Raw genomic sequence first — 18,207 nt, 5'->3', positions numbered from 1 at the left:
CTGCTCCGCCGCTCCCAATCTGTGGAACGCTCTCCCTGACCACCTGAGGGTACCACAGACTGTGGATGCTTTTAAAAAAGGCTTAAAAACCCTTCTTTTAAAAAAAACTTGTTTTAGATATATGCATACTAGTTTTAGCTATTTGGCTGTTCTCGTTTTTATTTCTTATTATCTTTTTATTTATTTATTTTTTTAAAACACTGTAGCACTTTGAGGTTGTTTACTCAATGTAAAGTGCTTTTTACAAATAAAATCTATTATTATTGTTATTATTTCCCAATATCAGTGTCTTTTTCCCTTCTTCAGCTTTTTGGATGTCTTTCTCCGCTCTCGTCCCCCCCACCCCCAGATTGCTGGCGCCCTCCCGGGCCTACTTTGGGAACCACTGGGTTTAATGAGTGCTTAAATAGCTACCTGGCGCCGGCAGCTCCAGCTTGACCCTGCGGAGCTCCACCATGGAGGCCTGCAGCTGCTCGATCACAAAGTCATCCTCAAAAAGAAAATTTTTGGACAAAGACACCTGCAGGAAGTCCACCAGCTCCTCCATGGACATCTTCATCAGGTTCTCTGTGGAGGGAGCAGCCCAGTTAGCATGGACGGCGTGGGTCAGAGCGCGGGGACAGAACTGAAGGGACCTACTCTTGTGCAGTCTGAGGACCGTGTAGGACATAGCGGGCAGAAGTCTTTCCCCTTCCAGGATGTAGATGTCCCAGATCCTGAGAGTGAGGGTGAATGGAGTCTGCAAGGAAAAGCCAACAATGTGGAGATGGTTGAGACTACTCTAATCAGTCCCTCCAGGGTTTTGACAGGCTTTTTTGGGGGGGATTGTTGAGGCCTAAAATGCTGGATTTTAAAGCATTTTTTAAAAGTGCTTTTAGAAATGCTTTTTTATATTTTTTTAATTTAACATTTATTTCGGATTTTCTATTTTTACAACGCATATACAACAGTATATATTGAAATGTTGGTAATGCAAATGCCCACAAAACACCACAAAAACAACAAGACACATTTCAATAAGACTAATCTTAATTAGTGAAGAAAAAAAAGAAGTATATACATATATATATATATATATATATATATATATATATATATATATATATATATATATATATATATATATATATATATATATATATATATATATATATATATATATATATATATATATATATATATATATATACACTACCGTTCAAAAGTTTGGGGTCACATTGAAATGTCCTTATTTTTGAAGGAAAAGCACTGTACTTTTCAATGAAGATAACTTTAAACTAGTCTTAACTTTAAAGAAATACACTCTATACATTGCTAATGTGGTAAATGACTATTCTAGCTGCAAATGTCTGGTTTTTGGTGCAATATCTACATAGGTGTATAGAGGCCCATTTCCAGCAACTATCACTCCAGTGTTCTAATGGTACAATGTGTTTGCTCATTGGCTCAGAAGGCTAATTGATGATTAGAAAACCCTTGTGCAATCACGTTCACACATCTGAAAACAGTTTAGCTCGTTACAGAAGCTACAAAACTGACCTTCCTTTGAGCAGATTGAGTTTCTGGAGCATCACATTTGTGGGGTCAATTAAACACTCAAAATGGCCAGAAAAAGAGAACTTTCATCTGAAACTCGACAGTCTATTGTTGTTCTTAGAAATGAAGGCTATTCCACAAAATTGTTTGGGTGACCCCAAACTTTTGAACGGTAGTATATATATATATATATATATATATATATATATATATATATATATATATATATATATATATATATATATATATATATATATATATATATATACACACACAAACCCTGTTTCCTTATGAGTTGGGAAATTGTGTTAGATGTAAATATAAACGGAATACAATGATTTGCAAATCCTTTACAACCCATATTCAATTAAATGCACTACAAAGTCAACATATTTGATGTTCAAACTCAAACTTTTTTTTTGTTTTGAAAATAATAATTAACTTGGAATTTCATGGCTGCAACACGTGCCAAAGTAGTTGGGAAAGGGCATGTTCACCACTGTGTTACATGGCCTTTCCTTTTAACAACACTCAGTAAAGGTTTGGGAACTGAGGAGACACATTTTTGAAGCTTCTCAGGTGGAATTCTTTCCCATTCTTGCTTGATGTACATCTTAAGTTGTTCAACAGTCCGGGGGTCTCCCTTGTGCTATTTTAGGCTTCACACATTTTCAATGGGAGACAGGTGTGGACTACAGGCAGGCCAGTCTAGTACCCGCACTCTTTTACTATGAAGCCACGTTGATGTAACACGTGGCTTGGCATTATCTTGCTGAAATAAGCAGGGGCGTCCATGGTAACGTTGCTTGGATGGCAACATATGTTGCTCCAAAAGCTGTATGTACCTTTCAGCATTAATGGTGCCTTCACAGATGTGTAAGTTACCCATGTCTTGGGCACTAATACACCCCCATACCATCACACATGCTGCCTTTTACACTTTGCGCCTATAACAATCCGGATGGTTATTTTCCTCTTTGGTCCGGAGGACACAACGTCCACAGTTTCCAAAAACAATTTGAAATGTGGACTCGTCAGACCACAGAACACTTTTCCACTTTGTATCAGTCCATCTTAGATGAGCTCAGGCTCAGCGAAGCCGACGGCGTTTCTGGGTGTTGTTGATAAACGGTTTTCGCCTTGCATAGGAGAGTTTTAACTTGCACTTACAGATGTAGCGACCAACTGTAGGTACTGACAGTGGGTTTCTGAAGTGTTCCTGAGCCCATGTGGTGATATCCTTTACACACTGATGTCGCTTGTTGATGCAGTACAGCCTGAGGGATGGAAGGTCACGGGCTTAGCTGCTTACGTGCAGTGATTTCTCCAGATTCTCTGAACCCTTTGATGATATTACGGAGCGTAGATGGTGAAATCCCTAAATTCCTTGCAATAGCTGCTTGAGAAAGGCTGTTCTTAAACTGTTCAACAATTTGCTCAGGCATTTGTTGACAAAGTGGTGACCCTCGCCCCATCCTTGTTTGTGAATGACTGAGCATTTCATGGAATCTACTTTTATACCCAATCATGGCACCCACCTGTTCCCAATTTGCCTGTTCACCTGTGGGATGTTCCAAATAAGTGTTTGATGAGCATTCCTCAACTTTATCAGTATTTATTGCCACCTTTCCCAACTTCTTTGTCACGTGTTGCTGGCATCAAATTCTAAAGTTAATGATTATTTGCAATGTTTATGAGTTTGAACATCAAATATGTTGTCTTTGTAGCATATTCAACTGAATATGGGTTGAAAAGGATTTGCAAATCATTGTATTCCGTTTATATTTACATCTAACACAATTTCCCAACTCATATGGAAACGGGGTTTGTATATAATATGATTGCAGCTGAGATAGGCTCCAGCACCCCCCGCGACCCCGAAAGGGATAAGCGACTCCCCTAGTCTATAAAATCCGCTACACCTCCCTGATACCGAAGTACATGTCAAACTACTTCCTTAACGTAAATGACCGCCATAACCACAAAACCAGGGGGAGCTCCACTAACCACGTTAAACCCAGATTCCGAACTAACAAAGGTCTTAACTCATTCTCTTTCTATGCCACATCAATGTGGAAAACGCTCCCAACAGGTATAAAAGAAAGGGCATCTCTATCCTCCTTCAAAACCGCAATAAAAGTTCACCTCCAGGCAGCTACAACCCTAAACTAACACCCTCCCCGGATTGCTAATAATCAAATGTAAACAATCAAATGCAGATACTTTTTCTTTTTTTTGATCTCTCTCTCTCTCTCTCTCTCTCAATGTCCACTACTTGATGTCCATATCCCCCCCCCCCCCTCCCTCCACACCCCTGATTGTAAATAATGTAAATAATTCAATGTGATTATCTTGTGTGATGACTGTATTATGATGATAGTATATATGATAGTATATATCTGTATCATGAATCAATTTAAGTGGACCCCGACTTAAACAAGTTGAAAAACTTATTCGGGTGTTACCATTTAGTGGTCAATTGTACGGAATATGTACTTCACTGTGCAACCTACTAATAAAAGTCTCAATCAATCAATCAATCCCCAACATTGTTCCCGTGGCCTGCGTGAAGTACTCACTCTGTCCAGGAAGCACTGGAAGAACCACTTCATGGTGTACAGGCTGGTCAGCACCTCCTGGTTGTCCTACAACAAAAGATCCATCAGCATGGGACTTGTTCATGGTGATGAAGGAGCACCTCTCACCAGGTGATGCTTCAGTTTGGGCATCATCTTCTTCATGATGCGATCGTGGTGCTCCTGGAAGCGCATCAGCTTCGGGAAGCCGGGGACAAAAAATCCTGCATGGGGGACAGGCGGGTTACAACTTGCTGACACCTGCAAAGTAGCCATGGTGAGGTTTGTCTGTGGTGGACACCGTGCATGGCGTGCTTGTGTCCCGACAGCAGCTTGACCAGAGCCCAGAAGGCGTCCTCCTCGTTCATGTAGATGAGCAGCAGGGCTGTGATCTGACTCATGCCCTGGCAGTAGCCCACCTCCTGCACACATCAACACAGCCGTCAAGGAGGAACGTTGTCTAGACGCTTCCAGGAGGTCCGGACTCACCATGTTGTACATGGAGTAGGCCGTCAGCACGTGGAAGAGCGCCTGCTGCCTGCAGATGAAAAGGTCGACATCAAGCAAGAACGTGAGGAACATGCCAGCTTTTGTCATGCAACACACTTGAAGTCGTAGCGGTTCCGGAACATGATGTGATCCCTGTAGGTGCGGTTTACGTCCAGGTCTATCTGCCGGATGTCAGGAGACATCCCCTTCGCTCTGGCCTTTAGCTTCTGAAAGAGAGGACGCAGCTTTTTAAAACCACAAGAAGTAGGGCTGTCGCCATACCAATCATTTAGCACCGCTGGGCGAATGTCTACTACAGGCCTGGGCAATTATTTTGACTCGGGGGCCACATTTAGAGAAAAAAATGTGTCTGGGGGCCGGTATATCTATTTTTAGGAACACTAATACAAAACCTCACAATAATGTCTGATTGAATGCTAAAAACATTATGGCAAAAACTTAATGTAATTTTACATTTTTCTATGAAACATAAAACACACTGATTATTGACAAAATATGAATGTCACACCCCCTTTCGATCGACATATTTTACAATCAAGTGAAAGACAACAAAAATGCAACAAACAGTGAAATATGAACGCGAAGGGTACAAAATAAACCCACCTACAATCCGATATATCTGATATTTGCTGAATTCCCCCCAGATATATTGTATATTCACCTCTAAATCTGTATACCAATATCGGTGTTGCCAAAGGTAAACAAACCATATTGAATGCAAGTAAGAGGGACGGGCCTCGAGGTCACGTGGCTGCGGTTGCACAATAAATAAATGTTCTTTGCTTATTTCAAAGTACATTTAATGAAATAGAAGACATGAGTGATATTTTTGTGCCCGCCTCGTTTGACTTCAAATGGATCTGCATTAAGGATGTCCGATAATGGCTTTTTGCCGATATCCGATATGCCGATATTGTCCAACTCTTTAATTACCGATACCGATATCAACCGATATACAGTCGTGGAGTTAACACATTATTATGCCTAATTTGGACAACCAGGTATGGTGAAGATAAGGTACTTTTAAAAAAAATGAATCAAATAAAATAAGATAAATAAATTAAAAACATTTTCTTGAATAAAAAAGAAAGTAAAACAATATAAAAACAGTTACATAGAAACTAGTAATTAATGAAAATTTGTAAAATTAACTGTTAAAGGTTAGTACTATTAGTGGACCAGCAGCACGCACAATCATGTGTGCTTACGGACTGTATCCCTTGCAGACTGTATTGATATATATTGATATATAACGTAGGAAACAGAATATTAATAACAGAAAGAAACAACCCTTTTGTGTGAATGAGTGTGAATGAGTGTAAATGGGGGAGGGAGGTTTTTTGGGTTGGTGCACTAATTGTAAGTGTATCTTGTGTTTTTTATGTGGATTTAATAAATTAAAAAAAAACAAAAAAAAAACGATACTCATAATAAAAAAACAATACCGATAATTTCCGATATTACATTTTAATGCATTTATCGGCCGATAATATCGGCAGACCGATATTATCGGACATCTCTAATCTGCATTCTTAAAGAGAGGCCAAACAGAAGATGAATCACAGCACACTAACATTGTCTCCTCCCTGCAGCCACCATCTTGACCAGGCTTCATACCTCATAGAAGTCCTTCTTCTCCTCCTTCATCTTGGGAATATCCAGCAGCAAGCACCACACCTCCCCACGGAGCTGCAGTGGAATTCCCTTATAGATCCTGCGGACAAGCTGGGAAGGAAATCATCATTTAGGACAGATCTGGGCATTCTGCGGCCCACATCCGGCCCTTTGTGCGTCCCTGTCCGTCCCCAATAAAAAATTACAAAATAAATTTAAAAAAGTATCAATGTCGAGTGTGCAATACAACGGTGCTGCTTTTGTTTTGAAAAGCGTTATTTGTACTACTTCCGTGTAGACGTATGCTCGTGCGTGGTTGTGAGTGAATGTGAAAAGCGGCAATCACAAATTATAAAATCAATTTAAAAAAGTATCTATGTCGTGCGTGCAATACAACTGTGCTGCTTTTATTTTGAAAAGTGTTATTTATGTGCGTATGTCCGTGTGTAACCTGTGTGTGAAGGTGCACAGCGACAAGTGATGCACGGTTATCCCCGAGACGCTAAAAAGAGAAAAGTTGATGAGGAATGGTGTGTTTTCAACAAGACATGGACTGCCAGGTATTTCTTTACAGAAATTAAAGGTAAAGCCGTGTGCTTAATTTGTTCTACACAGCTTGCTGTGTTTAAAGAATATCATTTGAATCGCCACTACACGACCAAGCACGAGGAAAAACACCGGAATCTGTCTGATGAAGAGTGCGCAAGGGAGGCTGATGCGTTGATGGTTAAACTGCAAACCCAACAAGGACTTTTTGCCAAATTTCACACCCCCAGAGATGCAGCCGTCAGGACAAGTTTCGTCATTTCTCACAAAATCGCCAGAAAAAGTAAGGCGTTTTCTGACGGAGAGTTTATTAAGGAGTGCTTATTGGACTCTGTTGCGCTGATATGCCCGGAGAAGAGGGGCGCATTTGAGAACGTGTCACTCTCCCGACGCACTGTAACGAGGCGGCTTGAGACCATCTCAGACCATTTCACATGGCCTAAATATTTAAGGAATAAGAGTTTAAATAAAACCATCAAAAGCAATCTGCTTTTGTATAAAGTTAAAGGCCTACTGAAATGTTTTTTTTTAATTTAAACGGGGATAGCAGTTCCATTCTATGTGTCATACTTGATCATTTCGCGATATTGCCATATTTTTGCTGAAAGGATTTAGTAGAGAACAACGACAATAAAGGTCGCAACTTTTGGTCGCTGATAAAAAAAAGCTTTGCCTGTACCGGAAGTAGCGTGACGTCACCGGAGGAAGGACTCCTCACATTTTCCCATTGTTTACAATGCAGCGAGAGAGATTCGGACCGAGAAAGCGACGATTACCCCATTAATTTGAGCGAGGATGAAAGATTCGTGGATGAGGAACGTGAGAGTGAAGGACTAGAGTGCAGTGCAGGACGTATCTTTTTTCGCTCTGACCGTAACTTAGGTACAAGCTGGCTCATTGGATTCCACACTCTCTCCTTTTTCTATTGTGGATCACGGATTTGTATTTTAAACCACCTCGGATACTATATCCTCTTGAAAATGAGAGTCGAGAACGCGAAATGGACATTCGCAGTGACTTTTATCTCCACGACAATACATCGGCGAAGCTCTTTAGCTACTGAGCTAACGTGATAGCATCGGGCTCAAATGCAGATAGAAACAAAATAAATAAATCCCTGACTGGAAGGATAGACAGAAGATCAACAATATTATTAAACCATGGACATGTAACTACACGGTTAATAATTCCCAGCTTGGCGAAGCTTAACAATGCTGTTGCTAACGACGCCTTTGAAGCTAACTTAGCAACAGGACCTCACAGAGCTATGATAAAAACATTAGCGCTCCACCTACGCCAGCCAGCCCTCATCTGCTCATCAACACCCGTGCTCACCTGCGTTCCAGCGATCGACGGAAGGACGAAGGACTTCACCCGATCATCCGTGCGGTCGGCGGTTAGCGTCTGCTAGCGCGTCTGCTATCAAAGTCAAAGTCCTCCTGGTTGTGTTGCTGCAGCCAGCCGCTAATACACCGATCCCACCTACAGCTTTCTTCTATGCAGTCTTCATTGTTCATTAAACAAATTGCAAAAGATTCACCAACACAGATGTCCAGAATACTGTGGAATTTTGCGATGAAAACAGAGCTTTTTTGTATTGGATTCAATGGGGTACCAATACTTCCGTTTCAACGATTGACGTCACGCGCATACGTCATCATACATAGACGTTTCCAACCGGAAGTTTAGCGGGAAATTTAAAATGGCACTTTATAAGTTAACCCGGCCGTATTGGCATGTGTTGCAATGTTAAGATTTCATCATTGATATATAAACTATCAGACTGCGTGGTCGCTAGTGGACTTGAAGTGGGTGTGGCATGGATGATTGTTTGGCGCCCAATAAAAGACTTGATGGAGGATTCTTCAAAAGTTAAGTTAGGTTAAATGAAATTATTATTATTTTTTTTTATCTTACGGTACATCAAAAATAATATTGAGCAAAATTTAATTGAAATATTGTCGGTGTGGCCCTCTAGCAGTGCTTGGGTTGCTCATGCGGCCCCCGGTAAAAAATAATTGCCCACCCCTGATTTAGGACAAAGGAGGTTTTCATGACATGAATGACTTTACAAGTGTAAAACTGATACTCATGCGAGGAGAAGTGCTTGTCAATGTGTGAGCGAGTGCTCCAAAATCCCACTCCAGTCTCTCTGGTTCTTGGTGTGACAGCCTCCATTAGTCTGCCGTCACAAGTCAGTGCGAGCATCAGTCAGACTAATCACCTTTTAAGTGAGCGTTGCCGTCTTTACATTTATGCTCCTTGTCTTGTTTCTTGTCAGCTTTCCGCTTCCTGCGCTCGGAGGGAACCAAACTAAAAACCCTGGCGTGGGATCAAGTCAGATGAAAGCTTTTCACCCCCCAAGAAATCGGGCTTGGAGAGCAGGAAGTGTGACGTATCTGATTTCGAACGGCGAGGACAGAAAACCACCAGAGCTTTTTTGTTGTTGTTGTCGAAAGAAGAAACATTGAAGATGAGGGGTCAGGACTAGAGGTGTCCCCATCTAACATCGAGACCAGCAAGTATGGGACTATGTGGGCTTGCATGTGAAATCTCAGATTGAGTTGCTCCAATACCAGCAGGTCACATCTTAATGTCCTCCAATAAGCACACGAGATTGGCCTTTCTTGCATTTTAGTCAAGTCATTTACAAAAAGGTAAACATGGTAGGCTATAGACTACCAGGAGCTGGCACATACACAACAGCTAAGCACACAATAGCACACAAGCTAGACATGCGTAATACGTGTCCTTCACTGAACAATATAAACAATATCAAAATAAATAAAGTTGCATATTTCTTACAGATGAAGTCAAAGCCAAAAGCGTATCAGAAAGTATCTAGTAACTAGAGGTGGGTAGTAACGCGCTACATTTACTCCGGTACATCTACTTGAGTAACTTTTGGGATACATTGTACTTCTAAGAGTAGTTTTAGTGCAACATACTTTTACTTTTACTTGAATATATTTATATTCATACAAACACCAATCAGAAGTGCACAGTGTGTTCCCAGGTGCAGCCCACACCTATCAGTTTATGGTTTGCGTAAAGGCTAACTTGTTATTTTCCTTTGTAATCTCTGCCTACTGAGCCTATGGTGCTGTTAAGTTATTGTGGCTCAATTTGCCTTGTGTTAATGTATTATTATTTAATATATATTATTGTTTTAGTTTCTTAAGAGATATTCCTGGCTCTGAATTTGCTCATTGCTATTTTTATGTTTTTGTGCATTATTTGTTGCCATCGTCATTAAACGAACAGGTTACTCATCAGTTACTCAGTACTTGAGTAGTTTTTTCACAACATTCTTTTTACTTTTACTCAAGTAAATATTTGGGTGACTACTCCTTACTTTTACTTGAGTAATACATCTCTAAAGTAACAGTACTCTTACTTGAGTACAATTTCTGGCCACTCTACCTACCTCTGCTAGTAACCTACTCAGTGGCCTAGTGGTTAGAGTGTCCGCCCTGAGATCAATCAATCAATCAATGTTTATTTATATAGCCCTGAATCACAAGTGTCTCAAAGGGCTGCACAAGCCACAATGACATCCTCGGTACAGAGCCCACATCAGGGCAAGGAGATGGGTAGGTTGTGAGTTCAAACCCCGGCCGAGTCATACCAAAGACTATAAAAATGGGAGCCGTTACCTCCCTGCTTGGCACTCAGCATCAAAGGTTGGAATTGGGGGTTAAATCACCAAAAATGATTACCGGGCCGCTGCTCACTGCTCCCCTCACCTCCCAGGGGGTGAACAAGGGGATGGGTCAAATGCAGAGGACACATTTCACCACACCTAGTGTGTGTGTGACAATCATTGGTACAAATGTGGCCGCATCATTCAACTCACTGCGTCATGAGCTTAACTTCTTGGGTTATTGTGACCACTGGGTGTCACCCAGAACAAAATGACCACTCCACTTGAACTTAAAGGCAGCATAAGTCCATTCCAAACATCAATTTTCGACTGCTTGTCCCTTGGAGCCTATACTAGATGCACTTGGACAGAAGGCAGGATACACCACTCCAAACAGTTCCTTATAAATAGCTAAGTGTTTTTCATACCCACCTTTGTAGTCTGTTTGACTGATTTCACTTGATCAAACCTTTTCTCAGATAAAAGTACCGTAAATTCCGGACTATAAGCCGCTACTTTTTCCCTACGCTTTGGACACTGCGGTATATGAAACGGTGCGGATAATTAATAGATTTTTCATCCCTGACAGCCATAGTGCAAATAATTTCCATAAAACACACGCAAAGACACTGAAATGGTGCGTTACTGTCTGTGCTATGGTGCCATCTTTTGGACGAGTTTGCTCACTACATGTTACTGCTGTAGTGTTTCCTGCTGTTTAAAGCTTGAACTGGAAGTACAAGTGCCGTAACGTCTTCTAATTGTTCATAATGTTTCTACTCGTATGGATTCTTCATTCATTACTACAACCAACATTTGTGAGTTTTACAATATAACAAACAATTATTTCTTACTAAACCATCCCATGTGTGATGTCTATAGAAGTGTTTTCACGCATATTTGTACATGCTGTCGTAATGTAATGAAGCTATTGTCGTTAACATTAGCTAATATGTTAACAGCAGTGTCTGTTGGTATTATTAACGTACAATGACATTCTTTTTGTATTCTTTTAGTTTCACAAATTCCTCAGTAAAGTCACCAAAACGCCACCGTGGAGTTATTGAGTTTGTTTAGCTGATTGGAGAGCTAGCTCGCGCAGCTCGTGGGTCCATGACGACGACTTCTGTTTTGTTTGATCAGCCGTTTTACTGCCGTGTTACAGACACCGTTTGGAAACAAATCTTTCTGTCTACGTAACTTATTTTCCAAGAAATATATCTATGGCTTTTGGCTAACATATGGAAAACATGTGCTCTATGGTCTGGAAAACATGGTATGTATGGTTCCTGCTGATATCTCGGATCAATAACCATATTGGCTAGGGGTGTAACGGTACGTGTATTTGTATTGAAACGTTTCGGTACGGGGGTTTCGGTTCGGTTCGGAGGTGTACCGAACGAGTTTCCACACGAACATATTAAGTAGCCCCCTCCGCTTCCTTCTGCCTCTGTCAGTCCTCTACACAGCACCCAGCATTGTCCCACCCACAAAACCATCTGATTGGTTACAAACAGAGCGGTAACAGCCAATCAGCAGTGCGTATTCAGAGCGGTAACAGCCAATCAGCAGTGCGTATTCAGAGCGCATGTAGTCAGTGCTTAGCGTTTAGCAGGTAATCATCAGGCTGCGGAATCTCCCCAAATGATAATAAACACCTCCCAGGCAACTACTAGTAACATAACTATGAGCCCGTTGACCTTCTAGAAATATTAAAAGGCAGCTCAGCTCGCTCGCAGTCCTGGCTTGAGGTGAAGGCTAATTCGCTCTGATAGTTGATATAATAATGTTAGTGCATCATTAAGCCTACATGAACTCCATGGTGTTCAGGGATGAATAGTCTCTCCTATTGCTATTGTACTATTTTTTCAGCTATAGTTACATGAATCATTAGTAATGCAGCAGCCTAGTTTTGAATGGCAGGGTCCCTGCTATCACATGTTGATAAAAATATAACATTTACATAATAAAAATCAACTACAGGCTTCCCAAATGCTGTAATAACTTAAGCATGATGAGTTGACTTGAAACTGTTTAATGTTGCACTTTTTATACGTGGAAGAAAAGTTTTGTCATTTTATTTAATCTGAGCAACAACTTGAGGCAGTTTAATGTTGATTAACGTGGGCAGAATTATTATAGTGTTCCCAATGTTAAAAGGATAAAGCCATTGTTTACAAATTTGGTAAATAAATAACCAAAAAATGTATATTTTGTTGTTTTCTTACTGTACCGAAAATGAACCGAACCGTGACCTCTAAACCGAGGTATGTACCGAACTGAAATTTTTGTGTACCGTTACACCCCTAGTATTGACCAATACTCAAGGCTCCAATATCAGTGTCATATCAAAAGTGTACTATGACACAAAACAACAGCATTAAGCAACTCACCTTTTCACTGTTCTTGTACTTGTCCCAACTCTTCAACATCTTCAGCCACTTGTTGGTCCTCTCCAACTCCGTGTGTTTGTGCTACGCACGTTAAAAACATGTTAGACACATGCACAAAAACTGGGACTATTGTTACTGCAGGTGTTCAAATAGTCACAGATTCATGTTCAGGACAAAAGATGTCAGTCACCTTTTCCTCCGCCGAGTCGTAGGATGGAAGCTCTTGCTCACTGCAAGCAAGAAGGATGGAAGTCATTTCTTTTCCCATGTGCGGTGATTCCTGTGTTTACAGCTGGCATTGATACAAACACCTGCGTTGCAATTGCTCCTCTGCAGTGACCGCACACTCACTTTTTACAGAAACACTACATATAATCTACCAGGTCAAAATAAAGCTGTGTCATTTAAAGAATGAATGAACAGACGATAAATTGTAAAAAAAAAAAAGCCAAAAGCAGTGAAGTTGTCACGTTGTGTAAATGGTAAATAAAAAGAGAATACAACAAATCCTTTTCAACTTATATTCAATTGAATAGACTGCAAAGACAAGATATTTAAAGGCCTACTGAAATGAATTTTTTTTATTTAAACGGGGATAGCAGATCTATTCTATGTGTCATACTTGATCATTTTGCGATATTGCCATATTTTTGCTGAAAGGATTTAGTATAGAACAACGACGATAAAGATTGAAACTTTTGGTATCTGATTAAAAAAAGGCTTGCCCCTACCGGAAGTAGCGTGACGTAGTCAGTTGAACATATACGCAAAGTTCCCTATTGTTTAAAATGATGGCCGCATGAAGTGAGAGAGATTCGGACCGAGAAAGCGACAATTTCCCCATTAATTTGAGCGAGGATGAAAGATTTGTGGATGAGTAAAGTGCAAGTGAAGGACTAGTGGGGAGTTGAAGCTATTCAGATAGGGAAGATGCTGTGAGAGCCGGGGGTGACCTGATATTCAGCTGGGAATGACTACAACAGTAAATAAACACAAGACATATATATACTCTATTAGCCACAACACAACCAGGCTTATATTTAATATGCCACAAATTAATCCTGCATAAAAACACCTGCGTGTTTGTTATGCTAGCTCCTAGCTCCTCTGCTAGCTCCTAGCTCCATAGAACACGCCAATACAATTCAAACACCTGATCAACACACACAATCACTCAGCCCAAAAGACCGTTCACCTAACCCAAGGTTCATAAAGCTTATATATTTTAAAAAAGTTACGTACATACGCAAAAAAAAGTTGCGCACATACGGTCAAGCGATCAAATGTTTAGAAGCCAAAGCTGCATACTCACAGTAGCACGTCTGCGTCTTTGTCATCCAAATCAAAGTAATCCTGGTAAGAGTCTGTGTTGTCCCAGTTCTCTACAGGCGTCTGTGTATCGAAGTCAAAAGTCCTCCTGGTTAGAGTCTCTGTTATCCGAGTTCTTCCATCTTGACTGCATCTTTCGGGAATGTAAACAAAGAAGCGCCGGCTGTGTACTGTTGTTGCTGACTACGTTCGAAAAATACGTCCATTTCGCACCGACAACTTTCTTCTTTGCTTGCTCAGCTTCCTTCTCCATAATGCAATGAACATGATTGCAACAGATTCACGAACACAGATGTCCAGAATACTGTGGAATTATGAAATGAAAACAGAGCTTTTTCGTATTGGCTTCAATGTGGAAGGCATACCCGTGTTCGCCGGGCTACGTCACGCGCATACGTCATCCTCAGAGGCGTTTCGAACCGGAAGTTTAGCGGCAAATTTAAAATGTCACTTTATAAGTTAACCCGGCCGTATTGGCATGTGTTATAATGTTAAGATTTCATCATTGATATATAAACTATCAGACTGCGTGGTCGCTAGTAGTAGGTTTCAGTAGGCCTTTAACATTCGAGCTGGTAAACTTTGTTATTTTTTGCAAATATTGGCTCATTTGGAATTTGATGCCTGCAACATGTTTCACAAAAAGCTGGCACAAGTGGCAAAAAAGAGTGAGAAAGTTGAGGAATGCTCATCAAAGACTTATTTGGAACATCCCACAGGTGAACAGGCTAATTGGGAACAGGTGGGTGCCATGATTGGGTATAAAAGCAGCTTCCACAAAATGCTCAGTCGTTTACAAACAAGGACGGGGGCGAGGGTCACCACTTTGTCAACAAATGCCTGAGCAAATTGTTTAAGAACAACATTTCTGAACCAGCTATTGCAAGAAATTTAGGGATTTCACCATCTACGCTCCGTAATATCATCAAAGGGTTCAGAGAATCTGGAGAATTTACTGCACGTAAGCGCTAAGGCTGAAAACCAACATTGAATGCCCGTGGCCTTGGATCCCTCAGGCGGTACTGCGTGAAAAAGCGACATCAGTGTGTAAAGGATATCACCACATGGGCTCAGGAACACTTCAGAAAACCACTGTCAGTAACTACAGTTGGTGGCTACATCTGTAAGTGCAAGTTAAAACTCTACTATGCAAAGCCAAAGCCATTTACCCTATTTTTCGGAGTATAAGTCGCACCGGCCGAAAATGCATAATAAAGAAGGAAAAAAACATATATAAGTCGCACTGGAGTATAAGTCGCATTTTTTGGGGAAATGTATTTGATAAAAGCCAACACCAAGAATAGACATTTGAAAGGCAATTTAAAATGTCTAAAGAATAGTGAACAACAGGGTGAATAAGTGTACGTTATATGAGGCATAAATAACCAACTGGTATGTTAACGTAACATATTATGGTAAGAGTCATTCAAATAACAATAATACATAGAGAAGATGCTGTACGTTTACCAAACAATCTGTCACTCCTAATCGCTAAATCCCATGAAATCTTATACGTCTAGTCTCTTACGTGAATGAGATAAATAATATTATTTAACAATTTACGGTCATGTGTTAATAATTTCACACATAAGTCGCCCCTAAATATAAGTCGCACCCCCGGCCAAACTATGAAAAAAACTGCGACTTATAGTCCGAAAAATACGGAATCAACAACACCCAGAAACGCTTCACTGGGCCCGAGCTCATCTAAAATGGACTGAAGCAAAGTGGAAAGTGCCCAAGGCATGGCTAACTCACAACTTCACTGGTTTTGGGTTTTGCAATTGTGAGAATGTGGGGACATCAATTAGATGCTGTGATGTGAATAAGATCAATAAGAGGAAAAAAACAGACTCGTCAACCTTAAAGAAATGTTATCAACACCATTCCCCTATTTTGATTTTTTTTTCATTTTTTTTTCATAAAGATTATAGCTATCTAAAGACAAAATGTGTGTGATATTATCAGTCACATTATGCATTATATTGTTTTAATTTTACTTCTACAATGTGCTGCGGGCCAATACAAAACTAGCCACAGGCCAAAAATGGCAAGTGGGCCGCCAGTTGGACACCGACTTTTTCAGGGTCGAGTGTGTAACTTCAACTCTGCGACCCTCGTTGCCTATTTAGCCTTCAAGCTTCCTTCGTCCCAAACAAACAATGGCAATTAAGGAAGGAAGGGGAGTGTTATTGCAGCTGGAACTCATCAATGCACTAGAACAGCCATTTTGATTGCAAATTTGGATCCAAAATCCGAGAAGGCGCTGGCGGATGTTGGCCCTCTGAATGAGTCGTATACACACAGGAAATAATGTTCCACAAATGGACCAATCATAGCCTTGACCTTCCAGGGCACAGGTGTCAAACTCAAGGCCCGGGGGCCAAATCTGGCCCGCCACATTATTTTATGTGGCCTGCGAAAGCCTGGAAATAATATGTGTTAATAAAATGCCTAAACTTTTCTTGCTAAATATATTTGTTCTTTCTCTTCTGACATTAAAAATCATGTACTGCATCAATTGCGTATCTTTTAAAATTCAATATTATCAAAATGTAAATATTATATTATCATGTGTTCCGAAAATATTTGATTTTATAATAAAGATAAATATTGTACCGAAATATCTGCTTGACTTATGATTTCAAAACAAATTAATCAAATTGTAGACTGTAAAATTGACAATAGATTTTACGGTAAAATTTAAGTTTTTTCCTATAAAATCAACTTTAGTACTGTATTTTCCTTATACAGAAGACACTAAAACTTAAAAAAACAACTAAAAAAAACATTAAAACGACAAGATTTTACGGTAAAAAAAACAACCTTGCAGCTCTGTTGCTTGATTTTTACCGCTAAAAACAGTGGTATTGTTTTTCCATTCCATTTATTAATTTTTCTTTAATAAGCTGTAAAAAAACACTGTTTTTACTGTAAAATTCTGGTGACTGAGCTGCCAGTTTTTAAAGTAAAATGTATTATTTTTTTGCAGCCTATGTAAAAAAAGATATTGTTAATGTATTGTAAATATACACATGTATATTCATATATTACTCATTGTTAAAAGTGGCCCTCTGAGGGAAACCATAACTGCGATGTGGCCCTCAATGAAAACCAGTTTGACACCCACGTTCCAGGGGCTCGTCACTCTGAGTAAGAAAGTTTGCAAAGGTGTAAAGCGACGCCTGTGCCTCCACACAGATGCATCCTCCGGGTTTCAGACACTGAATTCTACAATGAAACTTGTTCCAAACACAACAAAATGTGTACAGACGTGTTCAACTATGTGCATGCTCCATATGAAAAGTAACATTAGATGATGACCGTTTGCATTAGCGCTCGAAAAACAATTCTAATTAAATGACCTTCTTATAAATGGTAGTAGACACTGTGTGTGTGTGTGTGTGTGTGTGTGTGTGTGTGTGTGTGTGTTCGATACTTTTCTAAATAAGGGGGACCACAAAAAATGTCATTATTGTCTTTATTGTAACAAAAAATGTTAGTGTACATGAAACATATGTTTGTTATTGTCATTTAGTCCTTAAATAAAATAGTGAACCTACTAGACAACTTGTCTTTTAGTAGTAAGTAAACAAACAAAGACTCCTAATTAGTCTATGCAGTAACATATTGTGTCATTTATACACCTAATTATTTTGTACACATGAGGGACAAACTGTAAAAATGTATTATTAATCTACTTGTTCATTTACTATTAATATCTGCTTACTTTCTGTTTTAACATGTTCTATCTACACTTCTGTTAAAATGTAATACTCACTTATTCTTCTTTTCTTTCATACTTGACATTAGTTTTGGATGATACCACACATTTAGGTATCGATCCGATACCAAGTAGTTACAGGATCATACATTGGTCATATTCAAAGTCCTCGTGTGTCCAGGGACGTATTTACTGACTTTATAAACATAATATACATTTAAAAAAATGAAAAAAGACTTTGTGATGCTACAAAATATCGATATAATCCTAGTGGTATCGACTAGATACGCTCTTGTGCTTGGTATCATTACAGTGGATGTCAGGTGTAGATCCACC

At 39.9% G+C, this 18,207-nt stretch overlaps 1 protein-coding gene across 1 annotated transcript in view; it reads right to left on the bottom strand.

Moving 5' to 3' along the window:
• usp6nl (USP6 N-terminal like) overlaps window positions 1–18,207 on the bottom strand; it is a 50,140-nt gene that overhangs the window by 10,446 nt on the left and 21,487 nt on the right. Inside the window, exons 4-13 of the mRNA XM_062066318.1 lie at window positions 13,009–13,048; window positions 12,819–12,899; window positions 6,240–6,347; window positions 4,719–4,828; window positions 4,602–4,650; window positions 4,414–4,534; window positions 4,242–4,336; window positions 4,116–4,181; window positions 640–739; window positions 415–567 (exon numbers count right to left, since the gene is read on the bottom strand). Coding sequence (XP_061922302.1) covers window positions 415–567; window positions 640–739; window positions 4,116–4,181; window positions 4,242–4,336; window positions 4,414–4,534; window positions 4,602–4,650; window positions 4,719–4,828; window positions 6,240–6,347; window positions 12,819–12,899; window positions 13,009–13,048 — 923 coding nt within the window. The remainder of the gene's footprint in view (window positions 1–414; window positions 568–639; window positions 740–4,115; window positions 4,182–4,241; window positions 4,337–4,413; window positions 4,535–4,601; window positions 4,651–4,718; window positions 4,829–6,239; window positions 6,348–12,818; window positions 12,900–13,008; window positions 13,049–18,207) is intronic.

This window comes from Entelurus aequoreus, linkage group LG12, assembly GCF_033978785.1.
Source record: "Entelurus aequoreus isolate RoL-2023_Sb linkage group LG12, RoL_Eaeq_v1.1, whole genome shotgun sequence".
Lineage (NCBI taxonomy): Eukaryota > Metazoa > Chordata > Actinopteri > Syngnathiformes > Syngnathidae > Entelurus > Entelurus aequoreus.
The sequence above is the reverse complement of the archived record's forward strand: the minus strand, read 5'-3'. Positions and strand labels throughout refer to the sequence as shown.